General features: G+C 34.9%; 1 protein-coding gene across 2 annotated transcripts in view; it reads right to left on the bottom strand.

Annotated features, from left to right (window-relative positions):
• Window positions 1-294: 294 nt before the first annotated feature.
• The window catches only part of e(y)3 (PHD finger protein enhancer of yellow 3), a 13,865-nt gene continuing 2,438 nt past the window's right edge, over window positions 295-11,721 (bottom strand). The window contains exons 2-14 of one of the 2 annotated variants that reach the window (XM_043005286.2): window positions 10,085-10,961; window positions 7,530-8,342; window positions 6,912-7,035; window positions 6,152-6,366; window positions 5,886-6,011; window positions 5,178-5,295; window positions 4,832-4,966; window positions 4,546-4,668; window positions 3,791-3,939; window positions 3,439-3,586; window positions 1,515-1,653; window positions 1,232-1,406; window positions 295-1,097 (exon numbers count right to left, since the gene is read on the bottom strand). In XM_043005286.2, coding sequence (XP_042861220.2) covers window positions 973-1,097; window positions 1,232-1,406; window positions 1,515-1,653; window positions 3,439-3,586; window positions 3,791-3,939; window positions 4,546-4,668; window positions 4,832-4,966; window positions 5,178-5,295; window positions 5,886-6,011; window positions 6,152-6,366; window positions 6,912-7,035; window positions 7,530-8,342; window positions 10,085-10,949 — 3,255 coding nt within the window. In that variant the 5' untranslated portion in view covers window positions 10,950-10,961 and the 3' untranslated portion in view covers window positions 295-972. Of the gene's footprint in view, window positions 1,098-1,231; window positions 1,407-1,514; window positions 1,654-3,438; window positions 3,587-3,790; window positions 3,940-4,545; window positions 4,669-4,831; window positions 4,967-5,177; window positions 5,296-5,885; window positions 6,012-6,151; window positions 6,367-6,911; window positions 7,051-7,529; window positions 8,343-10,084; window positions 10,962-11,721 lie in introns of both variants that reach the window. The other variant, XM_043005285.2, reaches the window with a different exon arrangement.

The following is an 11,721-nucleotide window of genomic DNA, read 5'->3' as shown; positions in this document are numbered from 1 at the left end:
CACTATCACGCAACAACATCGATAAACACATTCACTTCCAGTGAATCTTACTCACTCTGAAATAAAACCCATCTAGGGGGCCAGGCAGGTGGCATTAGTCACCTTCCAGGGTACCAGTAAAGCAAATAGCAAATCAATCCCTGTCTGTAATGGGTTAACATGAAAATCACATCTCTGCTTTACAGACAAAATTGCAAAGATTGTAGCACTGCTCCCTCAATGTGGCATGTCAAAGAATATATTCTTTTCTTTTTACATGTCAGGTTTGCAATGCTTAATAAGTATCAAACTCACTGGAGGTAAATAATTTAATACATTTTTTCTCTTACAACGTATCAGATTTACTATACAGAAAGTACAGAACACGTGTATTTTTCACTGGATAAAAATAATATACAGAAATTCAAAATCACCTCTGTTAGTGAAAATGTGAACTTGTACTGTCTTTAGTCTAAAATTAATAAAAAGATTCAAGTTAACCTCTACTTTCTATATTACTCAGAGCAAAATATAAAAAGTATAAAATCTGTCCATTTTTCCAATTAACTTTTTTTTCCATCATTATGTGAATGCTGATTATAAATTTCATTAGTAATTTAAATAATCTTTTGAAATGTTACTGAATATTCTCAAATTTACCCTAAAAAGGGGTTTAGAGAGATTGTAATACATTCACTTTTGCATGAAAGCTGCAATCATACTTACATTATCTCATTTACTACAATATAAAAGAAATATTAATGCTGATGCTGCACATCAAAGAAAATACTTATATAATGTACGTATATGAAAATTCCCATTTATCTTCTTTGCCACATGCATGAAATCATTAAACACATAGCAGTTCTTTAGATCATCTGTAACTACATTCATTTGATAATATACATGGAATTACAGTTTCTTTTATTCACATACACATGCAAATATGGATAATAATATTGACTATGAATAATACAATAAAAATCTCTTCTTCTAATAACCCGATGCCATCTTCTTTTTAGCAGCAGCAATGATTCTTGAGTGATTCAGTGCCGTTGTATTGCGCATCTTAAAGCAGTTGTTGCAAAAGCGTTCATTTTCATACATTGTAGAGCAGCCTGGAACATGAAGGCATGAGTCAAATGAGGGTATACTGCAATAGGAACTATCAAATGTTTCACTAATAAAATATTGAATGTTTGGTATCTTACATGAACAGTAGCATTAAAGGTTATATTGGTTCTTATCATACCTTCACGGTGAATATACTTGGGGCAGTTTGAGCACCGTACCATGCCATCTTCAGGTATACTTCTGTACACCTTTAGGCACACGTAACAGAATTGACGTCTTTTCCAGTACTTGTCACAAGGAACACACAGCGTTGTTGCATATTTCAGCTGTTTGTTATCTTTGTCCTTCTTAAACTGTAATACAATAAATAACCAATTAAAATCAATTATATGCTGTATCTGACCAGGAGTGCTCATTTCCACATGATAGTTTTCAAGGAAATTTTTAAAAGTGGGACTTACCTCATGCTGCCATTCAGCATTCTTAGCATGCTCATTGCCAGCTGGTGTCTTTGATCCACAGGATGAGCAAATGGCACACTCTTTGCAGTGCCAGCGTCCATTTGGTACACGACGTAGGCCCACACAGTATATGTGGTATCTGGAATAAAATATAAAGGAATTTCTATTCATACAACACCCAGTATGAAATAGTGAATTGACCAGATCATAAAATACCTAGTTTAAAATACTGAACTGGCCAATATATTTTTTTCTTCCTTTCTACATTTTTTTTTATTTTCATTTCAGTAATCTTATCAAATGAAATATGAAATTGATTGCACACAAACAATGCAAGCCAAACATACTAACAAAAATAGTCTGGCCAACAATACTAATTATAACTTTTGTACTTTGTTTCATGCATAGGTAACGATATGAAATGGTATATGCCTGATCCAATAGAATATAAGATCTATCATAAAAAGAATGTTGATAATAACTAATGGACAAAAATACATATTTCCTTGATAGTGCTGTTCATGAAGTACATATATTATGTATCTTTAAATATAACAATATATGGAATATTTGCTCGAAAAATTATGCCTAAATATATCTTTGACAGAATGATATTCTTCTTCTTTAGTTTTGTGACATTATAAACTTTTCTTATATTTTGTTTTAATGTTCAAACAAATTCCTCCGTGATCATTCCTGATCTTAGCCAGACAAAAGCCATGATGTGGCGTTCGCATCAATGGCGGGAAGACCAGCCCAGCCCAGCCCTGATATGAATCTCATGTCATCCATCATTAACCCATTTGCACCGGATGACGTACTGACACATTTCGTGGTTTTTGTGTCAGACGCCGGGGACGCGATTTGGCCAAGGCCGGCGCTCGGGGTGAGCGAGCGGACAGCCCAGGCTTGTTGCTAGTGCGCCCGAGAATTCCGAGGCATTAGGCCTATGTGTTCGAAAACCCCGGCATTGTGACCATTCAAAGCCGGAATCGCCCCGGCGTGAATGGGTTAATCCATTTGCGCCAGTTGATGTCCTATCCAGAGTCGGAAAATATCCCCGGACTCGGGTGATGTCCTGAGACGTCATGCATTTTTTCGTTAAGTTCCAGGTGGGCCAATTGTGACATGCTGAAACGTCAGCAGTAGAACGCTAGATTGTTCTTAGACATAATTATTTTTCACAATTTCTTGACTCTGTTACTTTAGTTTAGGAGTTTGAATGTCATAAAATGTGATATAATGTTAAAAAAAAAAAAAAAAAAAAAAGCCATCACAGAAAACCATATGATATTGATGACACCATGGTAATTTCTACATTGATTGAATAAAAAGATCTGAGCTGAAAAGCTATTATTAAATCAAATGTGATAAGCCAAGGAATAAAATAAAATAAAAAATTACTAATGTAATACAATTACAATGTCACGAGGTACATGTACATATTCATATATACATGTATGATTATTTATATTGTTCTTCTATTCATTTTGGGAAAAAATGATACTCCACTAAAAGATTACTTCCACTTTCCATTGGTATCATCTTATAGAAGTGAAGAATATAGGCAAAGTTCAATAAAATAACACTAGAAAAGCATTGCTGTAACATGTTTTTCAACTAAAATAACTCATCTGAACATGGCAATATTTTTATATGCCTTGACATTGTCGATGTAACCATGCAAACCATAAAGATAGTGTGGGTGAAAAATACTCTGAGAGGTTCAGCGTGGCCCTGCACAGTAGGAATACACCCCACAACAAAGAGTCATTCACTTGTTATCTTCGCAGCAGAAGTGGGAGTAGGCAAAAATACATCCCGTCATGAATGGGTTAAAAGCCATCGACCCAGCATAATCATATACTGTATTGTCAGCATTATTATATGCTGAACCAATGACTTCCTAATATGCTTTACTTACCCACGATCGCACATGTCACAGAAGATCATCTTTTCTTCATCATCTGGATCACTACAAAGAACACAGTTTTTGCAATCCATACACTGCCAATTATATGATTCTATTTTTGGGACCATTGCTAAGGTGAGATCAATGCATGTTGGGTGACCTGAAAAATGAATATGTTTTAAGCACATACATTAGAGGGGGTGGGGGGGATTTTTAGCACTTTAGGATACACTCAATAAGCTGATTCTACTTCAGAAAGTACTTGAGCTATATATCTCTAGTTTGTTTTTTTGTTACTTTTCAAATATTACAGTTTCTAAATGTTTTCCAGATTATGAATCACATCTATGAGATATTCACTTACTTGCAGATCTACAAGAGCCACATATGATAAGTGGTTCTGGCTTTCCTCCTTTATTGCGATTCTTGGTACCACTACAGACCTTGCAACGAGGCAACCCTTCACCCTTTTCATCCTTAATATCAACATTGTCTGTTTCATCTGTACCTTGCCTGTGTGAAAACGAAAGTTATGTGATATCTGAATATGATTTCTGTATATCCATGGCATATACAGTTGTTCTCTAACTAAAATATTACTACAGTACTGAAACTATACCCAAAGTTAATATCATATTTCTTGCTTATTTTTTTCTCTCATAAATCTTAAAAGAACCAAATCTACCCACGGATAAAGAGAATAAATAAAACATGATGAAAATACATGAAAAACATACATACATCACATAGTGATAATAGCACCCTGATACTGCAAAGGGTAATTAAGAATATATTCTTTGAAAACCCTTTTTAAAAAGGCCATAATTCATTGAAGAAGAAGAAGAAGAAGAAGAAGAAGAAGAAGAAGAAGAAGAAGAAGAAGAAGAAGAAGAAGAAGAAGAAGAAGAAGAAGAAGAAGAAGAAGAAGAAGAAGAAGAAGAAGAAGAAGAAGAAGAAGAAGAAGAAGAAGAAGAAGAAGAAGAAGAAGAAGAAGAAGAAGAAGAAGAAGAAGAAGAAGAAGAAGAAGAAGAAGAAGAAGAAGAAGAAGAAGAAGAAGAAGAAGAAGAAGAAGAAGAAGAAGAAGAAAAATGTCAATAACATAATAATCTCAATCCTCACGTAGGCACAGAAGCTTCCTCTTCAGAGTCTGACCCAGCACCGTCAGAGCCCAAGGTTTCTCGTGTAATGGGTGGCGCCATGACAGAGTTTAAGGGCAAAGAACTCAATGCCGCTGGGGTGTATCTGTCGATTTTTAACATTGATGAAATAAAGAATACCTGTACACAACTATAACTAAGCTTTTCTCCTTTGTATTCACATCTAATTTCTTGAGCAGTAACAGAAACTGATATATAATTAGGTACACATGAAAAGAAGAGCTAAACTATCAAATCTGACTACTTACTCTCTATAGTAGTCTGTGAATTGTCCTGGTAGAACAGCTACAGGATAACATCCAATATTGGTATACTCAGGTGGAAGCTTCTTTCCCTTGCTGGCTGGCATTTGCAGAGAGAATGTCTGAAGGTCAAAGCTGTACCTGTGATGGAAGAATACAACATTTAAATTCACTTCTGAAATAGCATAATTGAATGCTTAGTCTTCAGTATTCTTAGTATTTAATATTCTGCACTATATAAGAATAAACAATACATTCATCAGAAGAAAACAGGCTGAAGAATAATACAAATTTTGTAATTGTGGAAGAAAGGCTTTATGGAAAATAGTAACTTATAACTTTGCAAATATACCTGCGTTCATCTCTCTTCTCTTTATTGAATGCTGCATTCCATCTAGCAGCATCAGCAGCTGCTTTCCTTCCATATTCTTGCATTTTAGATTTGTCTATATTGGCCATGGAGTAATTCACTGAAAGCAAAATACCAAAAATAATTTACAATAGCAGACATAAAATTTTGTGTCATAATTCATAAAGATTAAGAACAACTAGACTTGGTATAAACATGTAGAAGATAATCTGTTTTGAAATGGAACTTGACTGAAGCAATTCAGCACCCTAGGATCCCTTCAATAAGCTGATAGGTATATTAATTCTGCTTCAGAAAAGAGATTGTACTAAAGTACTAAAGTACTGATACACAGAATTTTTGTGGGGCATACTTAGGGAACAAAATATTTGGTCTGGATATCAGCTCTAAAGTACATTTACCTTTTTATTTTTGTTGGTTTACAATTTAACAATTAAATTACCAAGTGTATATACATGTTTCATACTGAAGTTACAGTTACCTCAAACTAATTTGTATCAAAAGGAAAAGTGAGAAAAGTTGTGTGTGACAGAAGCACCAGGTTTCTATTTTGTCCTGCTACATAAAAATATCCCCTGTAAATCTTTTTCTTCTTAATGGCCTTAAATCTAATCATTTAAATCTACATATGAGAATAGCAGCTCAAAGTATCATTTGATATAAATCAGAAAATCAAATACATTTACTGACCTTTTCCTCTCTCTTTCATTTCATTCTCTTTGCGTTCTCGCAAGAGGCGCTGCAATTCATCAAATTTAGATGGGAAATCATTAAACATAACATCCAAAACGTCTTCACTCCTTACTGCAGTCAAACCTGAAACAGAATTTTTATAGGCTGAAAAGTCTGATAAAAAAAATCTATGCATTTATCAGAGACATCAGCATGATCTAATAATTTCTTTAGAAAGAAAACTGTTTCCTCCACTTAATGTCATTTCAAACATTACAACTTACCCAAATCACATGCCATTTCCGATACTAGGCCCTTCTCTTTTAGATAATCACGTTCCTGCATGTCGATGGCTCGTCTGCGCAGATCTGGATATTTGCGTTTGAAGGACATTATTCCCAAATACTGAGAGATCTGTTCTTGAATAAAATAATGCTCTCCCAATCCTTCCAAGGGCCATACATACTCTACGACCTTTTCTGCAGTGAAGGCTTCAGTACTGGGAAAAAAAAGGCATTGGCTATCACGTGTTATATGAACATTGTTAGAGCCTATTGAGAAGCAATATTCCATAGTCTGACATATAAATTAATAAATGTAATAACTCTTGACACACGAGGATATATTACCAAAGTAAGGAATAGAGCAAAGTCTTGTCAAACAAATCTTGGAACAGAAACTGCTAGCGCATTAATATTTTTTCTTTATGCTATAACTATAAATAATACTAAGCTTCAATTACCAGGATTAGAAAAAAATAAATCTGAACCTTTTTTCCTGTAAGACCGTAAGATAGATCCACTAGGGATAGGAACAAGATTATGATTTTTGCCTCTCACTCCACTGTCTTTCATGTTTTAAGGGAATGATTGTGTCAAGAGCAAAATTTCAAATGAATTGCTTAATTAAAGAATCACAGAAATCCAGCATTCCCAGGCTCCAGATAAAGGGTTAAACAGGAAGAATAACAATAACAAAAATAAGCCCAAAGATAACAATAAATCATGTCACGATCAAAATATTCTCATTGTAAGCAATTCTCACCTTTCTGGAACAATAACTTCACAGCGGAATCTGCGAACTTCTCTCCTTGAAATGGATCCCTGCGAGTCCTCATCCTGGGGTAGGTTACTGTCCATCCTTGTATCCTCATCCAACACAGAAGGATCTGTTTTGTATAAACCTTATTTCAAGTTCAGGGCAAAAGTAAAAAAAGAAGAAAAAAAGAGAAAAAAAGGGAATACAATGTATTATATAATGTTAGCAGTTTTCTTCCTTCTAAGATAATTCATATCAAAACAGTATTTATGCATATTTGAGTAAATTTGAAACAAAATATTGTAATTTTTACATACAATCATATACATACACATACATATATATAAATATATATATATATATAAATACACACACATATATGTATACACACACACATATATATATATATATATATATATATATATATATATATATATATATACATATATATAAGTATATATATATAAATAAATATATACATATATATATATATATACATATATATATATATATATATATATATATATATATATATATATATATATATATATATATATATATATATATATATATATGTATGTATGTATGATTTCTATGACACATAACCTAAGGAACATAACATACCAGGTTTCTCTTTCCGGAATTTTCCTCCTTCTCCTCGTGGGCGTTCGTACGACTTCTTCTTCCGTTTCCTTCTATTTGATGGTGTGGCAATCTCCTCCTCCTCTTCTTTCATTACCTTCTCCTTACTATCCGATTTCTCTTCTTGAATTTCCTTCAATTTCTCTCCAATTGACATGTCATCTCTGCTTTCCTCGTCACTCTTCTGTATTGTTTCTTCTTTTTTGTCCTCAGCTGTCAAAGCTCCCATCAACTGGTCCTCAACAATGGTTCCCACTTCTGTGTCTGGTTCAAAGGGTAGCGTGTTTTGCCTTTCAAGAATCTTGCCCTCAAAGGAAGAGCTGCTAACAGGCATCTCTTCCATGCACACTCTCTTGCTTACCGGTTCTTCAGCACTTTCAATTTCTTCATCTAAGGCCCTCTTTAATTTAATCCCAAAGGTATTTTCATCCTCCCCTTCTGGGACAGCAGTCTCCTTGGCCTCTTCTGGGGCATTGGTTTCACTTCCTGAGGATTCCATACCCTCTAGATCATCCTTCTTCTCCTCTTCAGCTTTCTCTTTAAACTCAGCCTCTGTCAAGCCTGTACTCTCATCACTACTCAGTTTCAATGTGCATGTTTCCCCATCCTCTTCCACTGGAGACTTGACGTTCTCTTCATGCATGACTGCTTTGTCTTCAGATTCCATGCGTGGCATCTCCTCCTGATCTTCTTCCGATGGGATAGCTTTCTCCTCATTATCAGAGGCTGGGTCATCAAGGACATCCTCTGGCTCTTTTTCATCAGGTTCTGGTGTTGTCTCTTGAACTTCAGGCTCTGTTGTAAAAATTAAAATGATTATAAAAATAATAACTAATAATTGATCTGTAGATAAAAGGCATTCTCAATGAATGAATGCCTTGAATCTTATTATTTTTGGACATTTTTTAATACTGCATTCCATGTGAATAAGATTTAGTAAGGCTTAATAAATGATTAAACAAATAAATGAATAAATAAACAAATAGATAAAATAAAACTTCTTACATGCTTACCAAAAATTATATTTAAAAACAGGCTATTCGCAGAAAGGACCCAACATTAAGAGGATATTTCTTAAATTTCTGAAGTTGAATTAAGCCTTCTGACAAATAAAATTACATATAAAAAATTGTTGAAAAGATACATGTTGAACCCTTTAATCCCTGGAGTGATGTATACATTCACTGTCCACTGTGGTTTGATTATATATATTTTTTACACATAGATGGCTTCACAAATACTTAAGTCACTATGGAGTATATTAGTAGGCCTACCTGACCTTGCTTGTTAACTTTATTCCTTTAATTTTGTAAAAAAAAAAGAAAAAAAAAAGAAAAAAAAAATCTTTAACATCATTGCTATTTACATAATTAAAATAATAACAATAATGACACTAATAATAATATAATGAAAATGACAATGATAATGGTAATGATAATGATGATAATAATAATAATAATACTGATGTTCATAGTAAGTCATAATAATGGAGAATTTTTTTTTTTTAGATGCAAAGAATAGGGTAAACAGGTGAGGTGAGGTAAACCTACTAATTGACTCCTTGATGACTAGCATCTGACTCAATCTAAGTGTAAAAAATATTATCAAACCAATCCACAGCGGATAGAGCATGTCTCAATCATCAATGGTTTGAAATCCCCCATGAAATTCTGATGCTAAAAGCCCTGCCATGGAAATACAAACACGACTGAAAATTAGTAAAGAACGTTCTAATGCCCCTTATCCATACACGCTATGCCATTCCATGCTTCTATAAATGCTATGGCAAGGGTGGGCTAGAAGTCCAGATAGGTCCTACACATGTCATGATAATGTTGGCTGCTCTCAGTTGTGAGCATTATATAGGCAAGGAGTTTTATGGTTCTGACAGCCCTAATTCCAAAGTTAGCCTGAAGCCATGTTTTTCAATACTGAATAATAATAATCGCCTTGTCCACAATCAAAGACGTCATCTCCCAAATCTAATTTTTAGTAGCACTGACTTAATCATTTCTTTTCATATAAATAATACTGAATTCTTTTAACCCGTTAACACTGGGTGACAAGATATCACATCGAGTAGTAGTAGGACCAGCCGCTGGGGATGAGATATTTTGTCATGGCTATCCATCTGGATGGTGCACTGGGTGATCGGGCACGTAGCACTTAGCCGTGACCAGAGCAGGCAAATAGCCCAAGGCTAAAGGCTTACATGTTTAAAATATCCCAGTATTTTTACCATTTGGAGCCAAAACAGCCTCATTGGTAATGGGATAAGTATTTTTATCTATTCTCAGGTACACTAGTGTCATTTCAGTAAAAGGCCTATATATTACTGCCTTTCCATTTACAAATCTGCTTTTTAAGAAATTACAATTTTCATGTTTTGATTACACACACAAGAAAAATCAATTTCTGGTGGGAAATGGACATGTCAGAGTAATTGTTACTTCTATGAACCAGAGCAAGCATATACTATGAAAATCATAGTCGTGGAATGCAACAGAAAATTAACAAATTAAAATTAGAGGTCTTACCTTTTGTATCTTGAGTAACTTCTGACATTTCAGAAGACTTGTCTTCTTCAACTTCCATTGACTCAGGTTCTTCTTCAACTTCCATGGACTCTGGTTCATCAGGAAGCTCTGGTATGGGAGAATTTTCTTTCTCTTCAATGGCAGCCTGCTCCTCTGGTGATTCTGGCTCCTGGGTTTCATCAGCTGTGGTCTCGACTTCAGGGGTTTCCTTCTCCACACTCTCTTCAATTGGCTGGACTTCAGGAACAGCAGTAGGTACTGGATCAGTTTCCTGGACTACTGGAGCTTCCACTTTCACTGGTTCTTCACGTTCTTTTTCAATTTTTGTTTCTTCCACAACAGATTCAGATTCAGTTTCAGCTTTGGGAGCCTCTTGCTGGGTCTCTTTGAAGGATTCTGGCAAACCTGGTAGGCTGTTCTCATCCAAGTCATCTTGAGCATTATCCTCTGAGGCTGAGGCTTCTGCCGAGGACGAGGAATAAGACACTAATGAGGAAAGTCCCTCATTTGAACGCTGAATGGGTAAAGCTGCAAGCTTGTCAACAACTGGTTGGAATGTCTCTTTTACCATTGAAGAATCAATGTTACTAGACACCAATGTACCCTGTGGAGGGCCAGACTCAATTCTTTTCTTATCAACATCTATATCCACATTCACTGGCGGTGTTTCAGGCTGAGAGTTTGAGCTTCCACTAAAACTTCCTTGTGAGGTTGTTGTGGCACTGGACATGGAATCCAATCCTGATGGTGCTACAACATTAACTGAACCTTGCAATTGAGGAGTACTGGTAGTCTGTTGTTTTTGCCCAAAGTTATCTCCCAATGCTGCCTCAGCATTTATTTGCCTGGAATCTTCTCCATCCATCTTTGTTATTTTCTGAAAATGTAAATATGACCTTGATATTAGTGATCATAACACACAAAAGATTCTACATAAATGAACAAATACAAAATAAAGTAATATAATTAGAGAAAAAAAGAAAAACAAGTGTCCATCCAGGCACTAAAAGCTAACTTGATGATACAGGTGCACATAATAAATAGTGAGAACCTTTCCCACTCAGTAAACCACTATCGCTTTATAATATGAATTTATCGATATCAAGTTTCTGATATCCTACCAACTACCCAAGGTACAACCACTATAGAGGGAAAGGAGACTCTCTCAACTTTGGAATTGATCAAGTGCAGAGGAAGAGAGGAGTATTTCTGGTTTGCATCAGTTGAAGGCACAGTAATTTTCAAGTGAGTACCATGTTACTAAACCCCACAGAAATGGTATATAGTGAAGATAATTTGCAATTCCGTATCCTACTATCTGGGCCCTGATTATAAGGGAGATGCATGGAGTATATCAGGGAAGTTATTGGGTAATGTAAGAATACTTATGGCATTAAGGTCAACAAACATCCTCCAAATATATCTTGGCAAGATAGAGCTTCAACTAGTTCCTTATTTAGTGATAAACATTTTGAGCACATCATGTCGTGGATTATTTCCACAATAAATGAGTAGTCAATGGTAAGAGGAATCCATCATTATTATGGCACTATTCTGACATTTTACCCAAAGCACATTCAAAGCCAAATTCAAACTCCTGTCAAATTTGTACAATTACCAAGACATAATAGTTTAAA

The sequence above is a fragment of the Penaeus japonicus genome, unplaced genomic scaffold (genome assembly GCF_977035675.1).
Source record: "Penaeus japonicus unplaced genomic scaffold, GWHDUDI00000001_assembly GWHDUDI00000002, whole genome shotgun sequence".
Taxonomy (NCBI): Eukaryota; Metazoa; Arthropoda; class Malacostraca; order Decapoda; family Penaeidae; genus Penaeus; species Penaeus japonicus.
The sequence above is the reverse complement of the archived record's forward strand: the minus strand, read 5'-3'. Positions and strand labels throughout refer to the sequence as shown.